The sequence below is a fragment of the Pectinophora gossypiella genome, chromosome 20 (assembly GCF_024362695.1).
Source record: "Pectinophora gossypiella chromosome 20, ilPecGoss1.1, whole genome shotgun sequence".
NCBI lineage: Eukaryota > Metazoa > Arthropoda > Insecta > Lepidoptera > Gelechiidae > Pectinophora > Pectinophora gossypiella.
Genome location: NC_065423.1, coordinates 4,409,879 through 4,429,329, shown reverse-complemented (window position 1 = coordinate 4,429,329; position 19,451 = coordinate 4,409,879). Strand labels below are relative to the sequence as shown.

The following is a 19,451-nucleotide window of genomic DNA, read 5'->3' as shown; positions in this document are numbered from 1 at the left end:
AAACAAATGGCAAATAGCAATATTGCTTTCTTCGATGAATTGATTCAATGTGGCCCTTCGATAGCGATAAGCGCTGAATGGGGGGTGTGGGTTGGTTTGGCGTAGACCACTCCGGCGGGGTCCTTACCGGGGTCCTGAACAAAGCTTATATCACACCATATGGTAAACAGTTGCTGACATTGATACATATCACATTATGGAATCGGGAGATTACATACAATAGAGAATAAGAAAAATCTAAAGTAAATCAAAAATACTTACAAGTTATAAAGCAACACAGGCCGCCCCTAGGTGCATAATCATGGTGGATATCTTCTGTCATCTAAAATTGAATATTCTCCTCTTCTTTTATCGTGTGGGTTGTGAGGTGAATTACCAACCTCATCAACCCTGGTGTCAGGGTTATTATTGAGCCGCCTAAGGCCCCTGACATGGCTCATGTAACGATTTGTCACTTACATCAGTAATTAGTAACCGGGACCACCGACTTAACGTGCCTAAAATTGAATGAACAACATAAAAAGTAGCAGAATGTGTGCCTGACGGCTCTACTTTTTGCTGCACTGTCTACTCCCCAATAGTTTACGACCGTGATTTAAAAACTATCGCACATTATGTGGTAGGTAACTAAATAGTTATGTCTTTTAGCTACGCGCACTTTTAGCCAGATCTGCGCTTATGAATGAGTCTTAGGTACGCACGTAAGTAGCCTAGGAGCTAGGCTAATTAATTAATAAAATAATTTAAGTAATTGAATTAATACATGGTTTGAGATTCACGCGGTTATTATCATACTTAATTAAAACACGTAATAAAGGTGTGATGCTCTGTCGCGGGGCCACCACCTCCAATTCTGTTGAAGACGATATAGATTAATGTACGTACCATGTACATAATGTACGTGAAAAGATTAAGGGTTCTTACCGGATCAAAATCAAGGATATGAGACTCGATATTTCAACACTGTTGCAAGTGCCATGATCATGGGATGACTAGTTCTTGATTTTGATTATAATTAAATTAGGCATAAAAAAAATACCAGTTTCAATCTACGTCCTATACAATTACGCTGTATTGTTAATGTAAGTGGAGTTTAAATAAGTACTAACAAGCGAGACAAAACCAGCATTCATAGTTACTCTACCGTTCAGTGCGGTTGCGTGCATTCAGGGCTCAGATCAGACAAGGTCGTAGAAAACCTGTTTTTAATACAAGCAGGTATTTTGGTATTCCATAGCAAGATATAACCCAAACTCGAGTAGGTTTTAAAATTAGGTGGGCACGTTTTAGGTAATCCAGTGATTTGTGCAACAGAAGTTGTTTTAAAGGTAAGTCAAAATGTAAATAATTGTTTCTCAATTACTTTGATTCAGTAGATTAAATGTATCAGTCTATACAAAAATATCCCAAATACCTGTACCAAACCTACCCGCATTAGAGCAGCGTGGTGGAGTATGCTTAATATCCCCTCCGGTTGATCGAGAGATGACCTCCGCCAGCAGTGGTACGTACTTACACCCTATTATAGGTTTATGTTTTTTTAAATTAACAAATGCTGTTTTAGAAGTCAGTCAGTCGAAGCCGCACTGCGCGGGTTGGTAGGGTAGGAGACTCGCAGGAGCTCAGGTTTGCATGAAACACGTTTGTCATATTTGATTTTATTGAATGTTGTACTTAGATGCAGCGTTGGTGTGGAAAATCAGCGGTGGTGACGGGCGCAAGCGCGGGGATCGGGGCCGCAATCTGCGTGGCCCTCGCCGACGCGGGCCTCAACGTGGTTGGCTTCGCGAGGAGGCCCCAACTTGTTGACGTGAGTTTAGCCGAGACCACGGAGTAACTAATATTACTATGGTAAAAGTAATACCACCGACATTGGCAGGTAACGCGGAAGTATCTTGTTTATTTTGAAGCACAAAAAGTTGAGTGTGGCAAAGCAATAATGATAATACAAGGCCAGCCTACTATTTCAGAACGTTATTATAGCTGAGAAGAATCAACTTAACAAACTCTGCAATAACATAACATACCTACTCACTTAAATAGCATATTACGTCCCACTGGGTACAGGCTTCCCTTCAATCAGCCGGAGTGCTTTCTATAACATTTCTTTTTTTGTCAATTTCATTGATAGATAAGTAAGTAGATCATTTATTTGCATGAACACAGTACAATGGTCTTAACAGGCCTCTTGCCTCTTAGCCTTCGCAAATGGATTACTTAGTTAAATTGTCGGGTTTAGTTTAAATGAAGACTTTGATAGCTTTCTAAACAAATGAAAGGCGCGAAAAATTCTAAATATTTTTTGAAATAAGTCTCGGGATTTTGAATAAAGATCAGCTGAAATAAATCGAATTTCTATGTTCAATTACCTATATGAATCGTGCAAGCCCGCAGTTAGTATGTGGCTAGTTAGTTATTTAGTAACTAGGTAAGTTATAGGGACATAATCCGATTCGACGAAGATCTGTGTTGCTCTATGGCCATAATAGATCACATTTAACAGCGTTGGACTCGTCGGTATACTAATTTGTATTTTCTCGATATTTTCTCTTAGAAATTGTCATCGAAGGTGAAAGGCAAGGGCAGCATCAGATCGCGGCAGTGTGACGTGGGGGACCCGGAGCAAATAGCTGCAGCGTTCCAGTGGGTGGAGCAGCAGTCAGGCGGAGTCGACCTGCTCGTTAACAACGCTGGCGTCGTCCATACTGGCAGCATTACTGGTAAACACAGTGTTTTCTCAAGGGTAACATCAGACGAAGGCCAGTCTGAACAGGTCACTGCGTGGTTCCAGAGGGTAGAAGCAACACTTGTCAAGAACGCTGGCGTGGTGCACATTGACAGCATTACTGGTAAACACCGTGTCTTCTCAAGGGCATTCCCGTGTGTGAAGCAGCAGTTAGGCGGCAATGACTTGCTTGTTAACAATGCTTGCGTCATCCACACTGGGAGCATCACTGGTAAACACAGTGTTTTCTCAAGGGTAACATCAGACGAAGGCCAGTCAGAACAGGTCACTGCGTGGTTCCAGAGGGTGCAATCAGCATTTGTCAACAACGCTGGCGTGGTACATACTTTTCAAGGGCATCATTAGGTGTTGATAGCGTTCCAGTGGGTGGAGCAGCAGTTAACCGGCCATGACCAGTAGGGCTAACATGCGCAACGTGATAAAATTTTTGTCGCGGTCATATTATCTATTCAGTAGGGTCTGCTTGACAACCGCACCGCAGGCGCGCGGCGCCATTATATCGAGGCGTTCGACCAATAGCCGTTTGACGTCCGTCAGTCAACGTAGATAGCATTCGTATCGTTTATTGGTCGAAGCGCTCAATATAATTCACGACACGCGCGGCGCGGTTGCCATGCAGACCCGGCTGACGATATATTATATCGTTTTGTCGATTGGTGCTAATATGTGAACCCAAATAAGTCATGTCGTTCTGTCAAAATACAAACAGAATCACGCATGTTAAGAAAAAAAGTTATCCATTTCGACAAAATGTATTGAATCGATCGATAATTTTATCACGTTGCGTATGTTAGCCCTGTTGGTCGTTAACAACGCTGGCGTCATCCACACTGGCAGCAGTGGCGGCATATCTGGTAATCACACTGTCTTCGGCGGTAATTTAGAATGTCTAACTGGTTTTCTCCTAAGTTAAACGAAAACCAGCCCAGTTCCTGTCGCTCCTGTCAAAAGCTGGGCCTATTAGTACCCAGTAGGCAGAGCACACACTGCTCACACTCTCAATCATTTATACCTCTGTAATTTGACTTGTTATTGGCGCTCTAAAGTATCGGGCTGGTTTTCCCTACGCGGGTTGGAAGGACTTCTATAAAAAACCGGACCTGTCAAATGGTCAGGCGAGGTAAGTAGACCCTGTGAAAAAACGGGATAATGCTAGGGAGATTATGATGAAGATTGGCGCTCTATAGTAATAAACATTCGGTTTGCAGTGGCCGGCCGCCAGCCGCTGACTGAGAGCCAGATAGCGTCCACCATCGATGTGAACCTGAAGGGCGTGATCTTCTGCACGCGGCATGCCGTCGCCTCCATGAAGAAGCGAGGCGTTGATGGACACATCATACTCATAAACAGGTAGGTAACTAAGTAAAAGTCCTACATAACATGTTAAAGATTGTCCCTTTCTTACCCATCTGACTCACTTAGTCAAATCCGTGATGATTCAAACCTGATACTTAATAGCTAGCCTTTCTAACAGAAGTAAGTAATTGATAAGTACTTACTTCTGTTAGAAAGGCTGTGAGTAGAGAAAATTTCAGCTTTTATAAAATACTTACTTAAAGAAAGTCTGGAGTGGAGATCGATAAATTTTTCCTTGACATTATAGTTTTAATTTTTATCGTTTAGTACAAAGTAACTGAATTAAGTGGTACTTACTTAATTAGGATACTTATCCTTAAAACATTCGTTCCAGTATCGCTGGACACTACATCCCTTCCGTGGAGGAATTCAACGTGTACACAGCCTCCAAGCACGCAGTCACTGCGCTTACGGCGTCATTGTTGAACGAGCTCGCATTGGCCAAGAGTAAAATCAAAGTTACTGTAAGTGTAGAACTGAGCATAAGGGTGAATTTTCGCCACCAAAACTCATGTTATTTCATTAAGGTGGCGTAGTTTTGGCTGCTAATTAATAAGAGCCTCAAAGACAATACGACGCATCACCTACCTAATTGAATGCTTTTATTTTTTTGACTACTTGGCCAAACAAATCAGCGCTCTCCGCTGAGGGTTCTCAAACCGGTACAAAGTTTAAGACAACAGGCCTGAGGGTGCCTAGTTGGGCTCGAGTCTCGGCTCAGGCCGTCTGAAAGAAAAGCCGATACCAACAAGTGCTAAATTAGAGAAATCGTCGACCACACCGGCGGGGGTGGTATCGGGGCTTTCATTCACCCAAGTCCAAATATTTGGTGAATTTTTGAAATCCTTTTACGTTATTTAGAAGTCATTTCGGTGGTGCATATTTTTTAAACAATTTAGCATCCTAATTGTGCATTACAGTACTTAGATACATATTTGTCGATCAGATCAAGTGGTATGAGACCCTTATTTTTGTGGTCAAAGTTTGACATATTTACTACCTAAGTATATTAATTTAATCAACATCATAGTGCCAAGATCGGGTAAGTTAAGTATTTGTTCAAATATAATTTACTTACTGAATTTGTCTCTTTTATCAGAGTCTGTCTCCTGGGCTGGTAGAGACTGCGATGACGGAGGAAGTGATGGCCCACGGAACTGACTTCCAACCGCTGCAGCCTAAGGACATCGCCGATGCAGTCCTTTACGTGGTGTCCACGCCGCCTTCAGTCAACGTAATAGTTATAAATTTGCCTTGGATCTGAGATTTATTTTGACGTGTCTTATTGTAAGTTTGCCTCAGATGGCATTACCTACTTGGCCTGACAAATGGGGACCGCTGAGGGGTTTCACGTAAGATCACTCATATAGTCTTTCAAGGCTAATTATAGCCTAACTATTAAGTTAGGCATTTGCTAGGTAAGCTCATGGTCGCTATCTAATAAGTGAAATTGTGGCTAAATTAAAATAGAAAAATCACTATTAGTCATAATTTATTGGGGTGAATATCAAAATGTCAAGTTTGGTGGCGAACTTTCATATTATTTTTTCGTGAAAAATTGGGTTCCGACATGAAAAAGGATAGTTCTAGTTGTAACTCTAGAAGTTGTAGCCATCGACACGAAAGAAATAGAAGACTAAAAATATGGTACGAAGTTGATTAAAATAATTTATTTCAGATTTCCGAGATAACCGTCCAGCCGGTCCAAGAGAAAAAGTTCTGAACAAATATTTTATAAAATTTATTTTTTTCTAAAATACATAACAAAGAATTAATTAATAATGATATGGCACGCTACGGACTAACATTAAGCTAAGCCGACCCTGCGGACGACGAGGAAGATGCCGAACCAAGGAGACTGGTGCCGAACTGCAGCAGAGCTCTAAGGATGTCCATCTTCAGGGTCCAGAATGGAGAAGCTGGCTCGCTGGATGGAGTCTTCGATTGCTGTTTAAAAAAATAATAATTATAAGTAATCTGTATTTTTATTATATTTTCGCGCCAAAACATGAAATGAAGTATTTTCAATTGGAGACAATATAGCTAACCTTATACAGATTAAACGTCGTTTTTGAAAACTAGATAGATAGAAAACATTTCATTTCATATAAAGCGTGTAAATTAGGTAAGCGAAAACGAAGAGGGTTGAAAAAGAAAAGACAATTTTTTTTAAATTAGATTTGTGCCTGTAAAAGAAAATGAAAAAGATTGAATGCTGTGAAGAACACAAACAAACAGTGCAGAGAACTATCTACTGAACACAATAGGTAAAAATAATAAGTATTTTAGTAGTGTGTTGATGCAAACAAAACAATAATATTTAAGTTCGTACCTTTCTTTACTTACTCGTCAATTACTATCTAAGTAAATAAAAAATGGGCATATTGGTAGATGAACATGTATCTAACTCACGACTCGACTCTTTATTAAAATCAAACAATAAAACAATGAAAAACGAAAACTAATTCTATTTTGTACTACTTAATTAAAACTTTTATATATCACATATTGTATTTGTCAAAGAGAAATTCTAAATGTACTTAGATACATCTATAAGTAACGTATCTAAACGTTACTTTCGGCAGGGTATTTGTAGATATACATCATGTGTTACAAAATAAATTTATATCAAAGTGTATTGAAACAATATACCATAATCATGATATATACATCTTCCTACCGATGCCGACTCCAGTTATTTGTTTTTGTAAATTTTGTAATCCTAGTCATTGGAAATATTTGGTGCTTTAAAAACTGCTTCTATCTCCACAAGACGAAGCTTCGTTCTTCAGCAGCGGGATGATGTGAGCTGCTACTACCACCAGAGCTTCCCTTGGACATCTGTCCAAGGAGAGCCATAAGAAAACTGAGAAAGAAACCAGCTGAATCCTTCTCCGGTTCTTTTCCATCCTCCTCTGAGCTCGCGTCCGGGTCGATAGCCTGAAATGTCAGTTAGGAAAACAAACACCAACATTAGCTCACGACTATATCCCAATTAGGGTAGTCAGAGATACCTACATCCATCGCAAGATGAGAGATGAGTTAGCAAAGCTTTTCAACAAAGAAGTTAGTAGGTCTTTTTATGATTATAACCACTTATCTGGAATATTCAATCCAGTATAGTAACATATTATAAACTATGTTAGTCCTATATTCAATACAAAAGGATCTACTTATTGCTATTTGGCTGGTCGATTGGACACAATTATTTTATTTTGTTTATTAGGTGCTCATAATAATAATAATAAAAAAAGTTTATTTAGGTAAAATCGAAAATCACTTTTAGTAAGTAGATACTTATGTCCGAGAACATGAAAATACCTATACCTACTACATTTTTCGAATCGTTTAGGTAAGTTATAATATAATTCACGGAATCTACGACTCGGAATTTTAAAAAAAGCATCCTGCATATTTTTACAAGTAAAATAAAGTTAATTGATGAATATAAATATATAAATTAGTTTTAAAATAAAATTAACTCACCGCACTTGTGCCTCTTATTAATTTCGACAATAATTTTCCAAAGAATGCGCCGTTATTTTGCTGAAAGAATTAGTTTCATAAAAGATTTATTGTAGAAGCACTATTTACATTTGAAGTTATAAGTTACGTGAAATATTTCACGTTTGACACCTTAGCAAAATGATTCTGCGCTTTCGGTAACGCAGTATAGAACAGAAAGGATAATCACTTGATATTTAGGTAGTCCCATGTAGATTCTTTCTATACCATATCATTTTCGCTCTCTTGTAGCAATATAAATCAATTAAAAACTTAAAGGCTTCATACCGATCCTCCGCCAGTAATGGTGTCTAGTGAGGTTAAAAGATAACTGGCAATAATTTCTCCTGGGTTCTCATCTCCTCCAGACTGGAAACATGCATTTATAATTAAAAAAAAATCAATGAAGAGATTACAGAATGGATCGGGTGGTTAAAAAAGGCCACATCGTAGCAATTCATCCAAAAGAGCAATATTGCAATTTGCAATGCAAACAAATGTCAAATAGCAATATTGTTTTTTTAGATGAATTGCTTCCATGTCGCCTTTTAACCCTTCAGTTACTCTGCTAAGCTGATTGAGATCTATATTCACTTACTTACTTGTTAATAAGCGCTAGTCGGCGAACGGAATTATTTCCGTGCTTTGAATCGTTGTGAAAGAATGCCATAATTATATAGGCAGATACCTAGATAAAATCAATAGCATAGACATAATTTAGAAATTGTACTTACCAATATCCCGACGAACAGCCCAAGGCCAGAGGCGATAAGGGCGTTAAGATCAAATCCGTCACCCTGGAAATAATTTTGATGGTGTAAATTAAGCTCAATGCAGCAGAGGCGGTACCGGGAGCGATTGTGCTGGGATTTTGTGTATCTTTGAGTTTATATGCAAGTGTTCACATTCACAGTTAGCTCGACCATTATAGACTGCGATACGGCTCAAGTGAGCCGAACGATGAACTTTCTGTTAGACCAACGTGAAAAATATCACGTTGATAAGTATCACGTTGAGGAGCTCGGTGGCGCAGCGGTAAACGCGCTCGGTCTGCGATTGTTGAAGTAAAGCAACTTTCGCAAAGGCCGGTCACAGGATGGGTGACCACAAAAAAAAAGTTTTCATCTCGAGCTCCTCCGTGCTTCGGAAGGCACGTTAAGCCGTTGGTCCCGGCTGCATTAGCAGTCGTTAATAACCATCAATCCGCACTGGGCCCGCGTGATGGTTTAAGGCCCGATCTCCCTATCCATCCATAGGGAAGGCCCGTGCCCCAGCAGTGGGGACGTTAATGGGCTGATGATGAAGTATCACGTTGGTCTAACAGAAAGTTCATCTTGCGATGGATGTAACCCCAATTGGGATTAATCGTGAATTTATATAAGTACTTATAACACTGTACTGTTAAGTTTACATTCACACAGAAATCTCCCGGCGTGGTTTCACAAAAACTCCTGCTGCAGCAGGCAACGCACGCGATACCGCCTCTCAGACTATTACAAACTGTTCTGTAACTCCTGTAAGCTTCCATCATATTGTACTCACGCTAAGATTTGCAACGATACCGCTAATAGTAGCCAGTAGTGATCCTAAATCTGACTGCCCGTCTTCCTGAAAATGGATATTTCATTAGATAATTGCTTGCCTTTTTACGTCACCAAGATTTGTTCAAATTAGTGGAATGTATTTTTTACATAGTAATTTTTTGTTTCTTGTTTGAAGTTTCGTTTTATTAGGCAAAACGGAAGTAATTTCTTAAAAAAATATATTAATTGTTAATTTACTAGACTTACCCCTCCACTCAGTCCTGCTATTATTCCTAATATACCGCCGCCTTGTCCGTCACCCTCTGGTGGTTCGTCTGAAAAATCATCATCATCGTCGTCGTCTTCATCACTTAATTTCCCGTTAGATTCATCTGATTTCTGCGAGGCACTGTTTCCGTTGCCATTTCCGTTTCCTTTGCCATTACCATTTCCCTTTCCGTTGCCATTCCCATTCCCGTTACCGTTCTCTTCACTTCCTTCCTCACTTTCTTCTGCCGCATCATTTTCATCTGATTCACTGGCTTCACTTCTAGAATCGCCACTGCTTTTATCCTCATCGGTTTCTTGCCTTTGGAACGGAGGAGGCTTCAGCCCTTGTATCTCATCGATCTCAATAATGTTATCACCTATGTCCTGGCGCCGGAGCAAGATGGTCGGATCGAACGCATTCGGGTTAAAACCGGTGTTGATGAATTGATTGTTGAAGTAGCCGCGAATGAGGTTTCTTATTAACGGCTGAAAAATGGAAAAATTCAAGTAATAAGGATTGTAAATAATAAATAATTATATAGAAATCCCATTCCCAAAAATTATATGTATTAGAATCTTTTAAAGGTGCTTGCTTACCTTATTTAGTAATCCTGAATTCGTTCTTAATTCATGAAAATAAACACACGTGCTTTGTTTAAAAAAAACCGTGAAATTAGTACGAAACCACACACTTAAGAATTATGACCACTATTACCAATGAAAAGCTTAAAAAATATGTAGAGTATATAAACATAAATAACCAATATACTAGCAATATTGCTTTTTAGATGAATAATTGCTTCGATGTGGCCTTTTAACCACCCAGTTCAATTTAACTTTTGGGCCTTTAACAAGCTGTATAGCTCAATTGTTAGTTGCTGTATTCTTCACGGTATAGGTACGTTCCATAATAATAAAAGAAACGTACTTAGGTACATGCAGCTGTTAGCAGAACAGTTACCCGACACGTCGTCACAAAATGGGCCGAAATTACTTTTCTTGTTACGAACTTTCAAGTTACACTACTTAGCTTTTTTCCAATGTTAAGGGACTAAGGCAGTTTCTTTCATCCGAGTCCGAGAATGAAGGATAGTACAAAATTTATAAAAGATATTGAATGACTGATATTGGATGTACTTAGTGCATAAGTTACCATACAAATGGCCACGAGTTACGACCATTTCGGATCTTCGGATTGGGATCGGATGTAGTGCAAAATCGGGTGTTATAGTGCTAAGTTTAAAGCAACTCTGTGAGTAGGTAAATTATGCAAAGGCGGAACAATCGACCGTGACTTTACGGCAACTTTCAGTGTCAATGAACTCAAACCAGGTGTAAACAACAAAACAAACCAATGTATGGTGAAGGTAGTGCAAGGTTATAAAAACAAAAGGAAAGCTGTTCGAAATCTATGAGTTTGACAAACATTAAATTCAACTATCATGTTCGTGTAAACTCTTCGACGATCATCACGTCTCCGTGTGTGGTGAGTACCTACAGGTCTAGTAAATGTTTGTAGGAGAAGTCAAAGAGAATATAATTCACTACGTTTTAGGAGCAGTCGCAAAAGTCGCAGTGGGTCGGTATCGGGGTTCTGAAATGTTTGTTGGCGCGAGCTGATGGCCGCATCTACGGCTAGAGTAATCGGGTCATCGGAATCGTATATTACCTCCTTCGGGCGCCGATACTTTTCAATACCTACCTTTCCAATAAATAAATAAATAAATAAATACCTTCCCTAAGCCGCGCATTCGGAAGCCGCGACTATGAGGGGATTTGGGTGGTGCGGAGCAGAATCGAAAAATCATTTTGAAGCTAACTTAAACCATTGGGCAATGGTTGGGAGACCTAGGTCAATGTGCAGATTTTCGTTGCGAAGGAACCACGGGGCACCCGTGGCTTTTCACGTGAAACGATTGTGTCTACTGGACACAGTCGCTTTTTATAACAACGAATATGTATGTAGAGTTCGATGATGACAACAAAAACTATGCAAGTTTGGCATCTCAAAAAAGTAAGGCTTGTTCAGGAGCATTTTAAAGTGGTAAGACCGAATATTCTTTAAAAATCCAAAACCCGTTGTTTGACTATTGCGTCTGGATATTTCGCCGTTACCAGGTTAAACCTGCAAGAACATATGTAGACGTCGATGAGGCCGGAAGAAGCGAATACTGCATCAGAATTCTCTGGCCACGGAATAGGCGCGAGTTTTGTTTGTATAGTGACCAAGGGAACTAGACTCACATTAGCGCCACTAGAGCTCGGAAACAGCGCATTGGCAAGTTTCAGCAGGCTGAAGATGTTGCTGCCGCCGCCGGTAGATGGCGCTGTGTTCATGGGCTCGAAGTCGTCATCTTCTTCGCTGCTGTCGTCATCAAACACCGGTGTCGCGAACTCGGACTTCGTCGTTGTCGTCTCTAACGACACTTTTGAAGGCTCGTCTTCATCACGCTGTTAATAGAGAAAGGTAAGTTAGTAAAGTAAGTAAGTATGTAGTCGATACATGAGTCATGTCAACGGTTCGGCAGCTTAATAATAATGTAAAGGTTTACATTAGGTTTGGGCTTATTATGGTTTATTTCGAAGGTTGGTCATCCACCTACGCGATAGAAGAAGATTAATTATTCGTTTAAAATTATTGTTTGCGGTGACCTGTTTACTCAATGATAAGTATAAAAAGTACTTATAAAAAGAAAATTCAAATTCAAGTATAAAAAGGAGTATTATAGGTACTTACACCGGCCACGTCGACTACATCATCCCGTGTATCTCTAGAATTTGAAGCTGCTTGCTCCTGTAAATAAAAGAAAAATAATATATTACAAAGAGAAAATAAATCGAAAAAGTCTGAAGCGGACACTTATTAACATACATTCAAACTCATCCTCGCACTCACATACACACACACACACACACACACACACACATAAATACTAATTTACAAGTATTTCATAAATCACCTGAGTAGATATTATAAATAACTACTTACATTTAAACGTACTAGTTACATAAATAAATTCAAATTCAAATTCAAAAATATCTTTATTCAGTAGGTAACATAGTTACACTTTGAATCGTCAATTTTACATAACGAACGTCTCATCCGCCTAAAACTACTGCAGCTTCTCACACAAAAACTAATAAGTCACCTGTGGTTGACCACAATGGCTAAAACTTGCGTACATTTATGAACTCTTCGTTTAAAGTAAGTATTTGTGTGAGTTTATGTTTGTATGTATATTCTAGACGTGTTCTAGGTCATTTACGACAAGAAAATTATCAGTGAAACGATACTTTACGATTGACAAGTCCGACCGGAGTTTTAACTAGTGTTTTGCAAGAGTTGGAAAAACTAGTAAGTAGTTGGTTCCCAAACTGGTTGCTATTTACGAGCGCGGGTGTTATCCAATAGGGCAGTGTGGCTTGAATACTTCATTAAATATCTAGGTAATGTTAGATAGAAAAGAATCGTTCGACCTAATATCGACTGATACGGCACTATGCTAATGAACGTCACAACACTTACGCTATATTAATTCATCATTTGGCCTTATACGTCTGTTTCAGACGATTTATGACGTCATTGCCTCAATGACCTTTCTTTCATGGATTTCTTTGCACTTTTTTCTTTTTTTTTTATTAATTAATACGCTATATTTCAACAAGTATAAAGAATCCAGGATCAGCACGAGATTATAACGAAAATTATGAGTCTATTACTATTATTTCTAGACATACACTCAAATCAGAGTTCATACATTGATCTACTTAAAATTAGAGACAAAAATAATCTAGTAGTGTGCATACTGAGTGGCGCATACCGCTTTGAAAAACGAATCAAAGTGGCCCCACTTTTTTTCTTGCTTATTTAGTATATAAGTACGCGTAAATTATTATCACGTACACTATGTACGTAGTACGTACATCGATCTGTATCTATAATTAGGGAAAGAAAACATCGGAAAGTATGCATACTGAGTGGCTCCGCTGGGGAGTATGCTCTGCAACTGCGCCACTTTAATTCGTTGTTTTCTTTCTTATTAAAGCACGTACGCCTAAATTCTCTTCACGTACACTATGTACGTAGTGCGTACATTAACTATATCGTTTTCAACTGTGGTGGCCCCGCGACAGAGCATCACTCCACTAATGAATGAGGATACGCACCTAGATATACATATATGAACTTTGCATTACCACGACTAATAATTAGGTATAGTTATCAAACTCTGAATAGGTATATACTTATGCTATACCTATTTAGTTATTCTAATAGCCTGTTTGAAATAAAGAAACGTTTATTAAGGAGGAATGCCACAAACAGCACCAAAACACAATATGGAACACAACATAAAACATACAAAAAAAATAGTTTCACTTTTTGCTGATAAGTAAGTAAGAATCTAAAGCCTAATCACGTGTATGAAATAAATAGGTTATAAATAAGTCATACTTAATGATGTATTAAGTTAAAACATTTGAAAGTATAAAAACAAGCAAATGTTTCTTTCTTTGTTCTATTGTGTACAAATATATTATATTAAGTAAGTATATTAAATTATTATGCCCAAAGAGTTTCTGGATAACTTTGCACTGTACTTATATAATTTATTCATAATCATAAGTATGTATGCAACTTCAGATTAAGTAGACGTGCGTGATTGCTGGTCCGCTGCACATTTCATGGTCCAGAAAACGCAACCTTTGAGAGGACTAGTTTATTGGTCAACAAATTATACTTACTATGCAACTTATGTAATTTTCCGGTACCTAAAGGTTGCCTGGAAGAAATTGCTGCGTATGCAATAAGGCCGTCTGTTGTGTCTTTCTGTATCTGTTGTCCTTATATCTGTATCTTGTGTCCATTGTGCTCTATAAAGTATTTTATTTTTCTATCTATCTGTAGATGATTATAAAACTACTGTTTTATTAAGTAAGTATGTCATTAAATAGTATCTGTACAAAGGGGTTGAAATACTTACTACGCGTTTTTCACTATAAATATACCATTTTTGTATATACAGTACGAAATGTTATCAAAAATCAATTTGAGAAAGTAAGAATTTAAAAACCCGCGAACACGCACTGGAGTTGCTTGATAGAATATGGTCCATACCCCTTCCGGTTGAGTGACAGGAGGCCTGTACCCAGCAATAGGACGTTTATAGGCTATTCAAGTTTAAGTAGGAATTTTATAGTAATTCCGAATAATTTAAAAATGAGTAGGTACCTAATTGTTTCGCAAAAACTGCCTAACTGATTGCCTTACAGCTATTACTCCAATATTTAATGATTATTCATTAATTTTTAAGGCCTCGTTAGTTTCAATGTAAGGTTTAAAAGTAAAAAAAAGTTTCTCAATATACAATCGTTTATATACCGACAATTCGATCGCCGGGAAGTGTGAAACCTTCCTTCTTGAATAGTTATTACGAATGTTGTCGTTAAAGACGAAAACATAATGCACCATACATACAAAATGCTTATTAAAATCTGTCCAAGGCTATTGACAAAGTACGTATTGAACTGTAGTAATAATTGTACCGATTCGCACAAGGAAGCGTTTTGGGTCCCCTTTTTTAGAATGTTGTTTTTGACGTAGTGGGTTTATAGTTTATATTTATAAGGGTAATGGAGTTATTCGTAATATATTATTTTGTAGATACGACATGTTTACTAACCGAACTAAAATCCTATAAAACTTTGATCATGGTAATAAAAAAGTAGTTCCAATGGGTAAGATACTTTTTTCCAGAAATTTATAAATATGTAGGTTTAATTATATTTTAAATGCTTTAATCATAATTGGTTAGGTAGAAAGTTTTATTCATTGCCTCAAACATTTAAACTAAATTCCACTTCTATCAATTCATATTAAACCAAGGAAAATTTGCAACTTAAAAAACAAAAATATGCACCAAATTTCGACTCACCAAATCCGCGGCGCCTTCGGGCGTGTCTAGCTCATTATCAGCATATCCTCGTTTCAGCCGCTGCGCATCCAGAGGCACGCTGAACGCCTGTCCCAGCAACGCCACCACCAGCACCAATGATAAACCACGTCGGCTCTCCATCACGCACACTTCTGAAATAACCACTGACTATTACCCTCCGAAGTATGAAGACACCTCGTTTTAGGCAAGTACATTAGAAAAACCAGTAACGGAATGCAACTTCGATAATTATTATCACTAATTGTCCAGTTAAAGTACTCTCGTTATTAAAATATTTCGGATTATTAGTCATTGCGATTATGACACGTTACCTTATATATATTTACACCTGTCACCCTGATAGGGTGGTCAGAATTACTACCTAGTATTTAGAAGGCAGCAACTTGCATAATGATAAACCGTATGGTGTCAGGTGGCCCATAATAATGGGTCATCATATTGGAAAACTCATAGTCCTTCTTTCGGGATGCTAAGCAGCGGAATGTTTTTTTTTATCACTTCCTGTATATACTTATATTTTAAATTACTATTTTTCTTTTATAATTTTATTTTCAATTTAATTTACATAATTATTAATTTTAATGGAATTAAATAATTTTAAGAGTGAAGGAAAACATCGTGAGGAAGCCCACATTCCCGAGAAATGCATTTTCGGAGGTTATAACCTAACCTGTATCGGGCTGGTTTTCCCTTCGCGGGTTGGAAGGTCAGACATACAGTCGCTTCTGTAAAAAAACGGACCTGTAAAATCTTCAGGTTAGGTAAGCGGACCCTGTGAAAAACGGGATAATGCTAGTGAGATGATGCGGAATTCAATAATTTTATATTAATAATTTATTTATTTAAGTGACTATGTTCGCCGCTTTGTATTTAAGTACTGCAACCTTCTTAATTATACATATAAGTAACTGGTTAAAGAAAATCAAAATTATTATTGTTTATCATTTTATTTCGGTTGATTATGTTTGGGTGCGGGAGCAGCGCGGCGTATGTTCCGTATTCCTTCTAGTTGATTGAGGGCATGCCGGGCGGCGTGGTATGCGTAACGTATTTAAAGTAAAAAAAAAAAACAGGGCATGCCTGTTGCCAGCAGTGGGACAAATATATAGGCTGTTTATGCTTATAATTTTAGTTAATTTAGTAATCTCGTTATTAAAATATTTCGGCTGAGTAGACATCACGATTATGATGCACGCCGTCGTTATGCATTCCGAAATATATAGCAGTGACATGTTTGGGTCGCGAAGGTCTGTTTCGTACGTGATTTGTGTCAAGGGTCCTATAATAGTTTAGATTCCCCGTGCTGATGGGAATATTTTTTATAAGTAGGTATATGAGATATTTCAACATTTTGCTTAAATAAATTAAGTGACATGAAGCTACGGTAAGTACACGTAATTATCTCTAAGTACATTTTATTAAAAATATATTACAGCGTGGTTTGTTTAATTCATATCATCAAAGAATTTAAATGAATACAGTTTATAAACTTTTAAATTAGGTAAGTACTTGTGATAAATCAAATTATTATACACACACAGTTGACTGTAATTTTAACCGACTTCTAAAAAAGGATGAGGTTCTCAGTTCATTAAAGTTCATCATTATGTTTTCTACAGAAACCACTCTTTGCTTGTTACCTTTAAATAATAAAACATCATAATACCATCACGCCGATACATGAAGGGGTAGGCAGAGATGTAAAGTATACCACCCACTTTACGCTAGCTTAAATAATGGACTTTTAACAAAAATAACTGCAAATAGGTAAGTAAAGTATCTACCTGATTTAAAAAAAAGTTTTTTAACTTTTTTATATTATCTTTCTAATAAGATAAAGAGAACCTTTAGGATATAATTGCTTACCGTATCTTCAAGGTCCTAATTCACTTTCTCAAACACAACACCACAACCAAATCACATAAACCACTTTTATCTTAAATTTCATTCAATAGAGGTTTTCTCTAATAGCTGCTCATTTATAAAGATTAGGACAATCCAATCTTAGTACCGTGGAGTAACTACTTGTAGTTTGCGAGCCTTTTTGTACGTACTTATACGTCTCGTGTGAATAGGTACGTACGAACACGAAGGGAAAATCCCAACCTGCCGAATACTATGGGAGCGTTCACACTGGGCGCGAGTTGGCTGTCCTAGACAAGTTCGTACGTACGTATGATGCAAATTCGTACGCAAGTGCGATCGGCGTACCAGGAGAGCACCTTACCTGACTGACTAGATGCTGTCTCGACCACCAACGCGCGCTGATTGGTCGCGACCGCCGCAAGGAATATCTTATAACTTTACCAGGTTCCTGTCACATGTACAGCGTGTTCTAAATGTTTATTATCATTTATGTCGCGAAAATATAACAACCACACACACGACAGAGTTTCCCAATACTTAATATATAATTAGGATAACAACAATATTGTAATAATGGGATATTGAAATATGTATTATATCTACTAGCGGCCGCCTGCGACTTCGTCCGCGTGGATTTCGGTTTCCGCGGTAAGAATTTCCGTTTTTTTTTAATTGTAACTTATGTGTTATTCTGATGTACAATCTACATTATTGTAAAGTTTCATTAAAATCCATTCAGTAGTTTTAGCGTGAAAGCGTAACAAACATCCAAACATCCATACTTAAAAATTTTCACATTTATAATATTAGTACATACACAGCATATATACGTCCCACTGCTGGGCACAGGCCTCCCCTCAATCAACCAGAGGGGGATAATATTAGTTAATAAAAATCAATCGCTGTTCGTTTGTCCGGACCTGTCAAATCGTCAGGTTAGGTAAGCGGACCCCGTGAAATAACAGGATAATGCTAGGGTGATGACGATGAATCGGTGTTCGTTTGTTTCACTTAAACTTGAAAATGGCTGGGCCGTTTTGGCTGAATTTGTTTGTGAAATGTTTGTCGTCGGGAAGGTTTAAACGGTGAAAAAGGTAATACGAAGTTCAGTGGTGTAGGTACTTACTCATGGAAATATTTGTTGACGTGTAATATTTATTAAATAAATAAAAAATGTATTGAATTGGAATAAAAATATCTAGTTTTATTATTCTTTTCAGAACGCGTTGATGTCTTTTAAGAAGAAGTTGAGAGCGGATGGAAAAGATTTCAACGCGCGCACCAAATAAAGTAGGTTTTCGGAAATAGCTGTATTTATTTAAGTTATAAAGTTTTTTTTTTGCTTTATTAGAGTATTTACTACATGCCCGGACAAATGAGGAACGCTAAGGGCTCATCATCATCACTAATTTACGAGCCACGCTCTTGTTGGTGTAGCATTCTCCATGCTACTTTTTTATTAAACAATAGAGCAATGGTTTCCCTCTTGCCTTCCGCCCCACATGCAAAAAGGGTTACCCAGTACAAAATTTAAGATAACCAGTCTGGGAGTGCCCATTTATTAGACTAATAATATTTTGTAAGTACATTAGAATTAAGTATAAAATCTTTAAAAATAAACTAACGATTGTAAATAAGTACACAATTACTTGTATACTTACGCAACTTACATAACTTTATTAAATTCAAAAATCCAGATTTTTGAGAACTTTAAAAAAACACGCTCGCACGCGCTTTGTGATGCGACCAGGTGTTTAAAAAGTCCACATTGAAGCAATTCGCTAAGAAATATTACTATTTGACATTTCTGGAGATTGCGCACTTATTTAAAGATGCGAAAATGTCAAATAGCAATATTGCTTTTTAAATTAATTGCTTCGGTGTGGTATTTTTAACCCCCCTGTAGAGGAGGCGTGGTGTCGCGAAGGCTCGCGGTTGCGCCACTACAGTTGCCAAACCATCGCCAACCATCACCCGACGCTATCCTACTTCCGTCCTCTAGGCCATCGTGACGTCACATGCGCATACGACAATGTCAATAACACATGTGATCGAAGCATACATACTTACACACATACATTTATGCCCTTAATCCCTAAAATCGACAGTTTTAATTCGTCGCTGACGTCACTATCTGATATTTTTGGCGAATCAAAGACACAAATTATTTTAGCAAAATATTACAGATACGTCAGTTTGCAAAGTCTGCCACGAATTCATGTTTTTATCATA

At 37.9% G+C, this 19,451-nt stretch overlaps 2 protein-coding genes across 5 annotated transcripts; one reads left to right on the top strand and one right to left on the bottom strand.

Annotated features, from left to right (window-relative positions):
• The first annotated feature begins 1,118 nt into the window (after window positions 1–1,118).
• Window positions 1,119–6,759, top strand: LOC126376361 (farnesol dehydrogenase-like). Its single transcript, XM_050023679.1, has 7 exons — window positions 1,119–1,328; window positions 1,679–1,810; window positions 2,555–2,720; window positions 3,955–4,096; window positions 4,437–4,566; window positions 5,202–5,336; window positions 5,781–6,759. Exons 2-7 carry the CDS (start codon window positions 1,679–1,681, stop codon window positions 5,823–5,825), a joined length of 750 nt encoding a protein of 249 aa, XP_049879636.1. The 5' UTR covers window positions 1,119–1,328; the 3' UTR covers window positions 5,826–6,759.
• LOC126376362 (uncharacterized) lies at window positions 5,829–17,644 on the bottom strand. 4 transcript variants are annotated; one of them, XM_050023681.1, is made up of 5 exons: window positions 17,581–17,644; window positions 15,333–15,484; window positions 12,137–12,193; window positions 11,644–11,850; window positions 5,829–6,049 (listed from the first exon to the last, which is right to left on the bottom strand). In XM_050023681.1, the coding sequence occupies exons 2-5, from the start codon at window positions 15,471–15,473 to the stop codon at window positions 5,915–5,917; spliced, it is 540 nt and encodes a 179-aa protein (XP_049879638.1). In that variant the 5' UTR covers window positions 15,474–15,484; window positions 17,581–17,644; the 3' UTR covers window positions 5,829–5,914. The 4 variants fall into 4 exon arrangements, with proteins under 4 accessions (XP_049879638.1, XP_049879641.1, XP_049879637.1 ...); XM_050023684.1 differs by having other exon boundaries at window positions 15,333–15,481; window positions 17,581–17,623; XM_050023680.1 differs by lacking the exon at window positions 17,581–17,644 and adding an exon at window positions 17,220–17,520.
• Between the last annotated feature and the right edge of the window lie 1,807 nt (window positions 17,645–19,451).

Excerpts from the sequence above, each read along its gene's own strand:
- LOC126376361 (XM_050023679.1), top strand. The coding sequence starts at position 1,679 with ATGCAGCGTTGGTGTGGAAAATCAGCGGTGGTGACGGGCGCAAGCGCG. Across the intron at positions 1,811-2,554 it reads GGAGGCCCCAACTTGTTGAC|AAATTGTCATCGAAGGTGAA; the intron begins GTGAGTTTAGCC and ends ATTTTCTCTTAG. Across the intron at positions 4,567-5,201 it reads AGAGTAAAATCAAAGTTACT|AGTCTGTCTCCTGGGCTGGT; the intron begins GTAAGTGTAGAA and ends CTCTTTTATCAG.
- LOC126376362 (XM_050023681.1), bottom strand. The coding sequence starts at position 15,473 with ATGGAGAGCCGACGTGGTTTATCATTGGTGCTGGTGGTGGCGTTGCTG. Across the intron at positions 12,194-15,332 it reads CCGAAGGCGCCGCGGATTTG|GAGCAAGCAGCTTCAAATTC; the intron begins GTGAGTCGAAAT and ends TTTTATTTACAG. Across the intron at positions 6,050-11,643 it reads CGAGCTCTAGTGGCGCTAAT|CAATCGAAGACTCCATCCAG; the intron begins GTGAGTCTAGTT and ends TTTTTTAAACAG.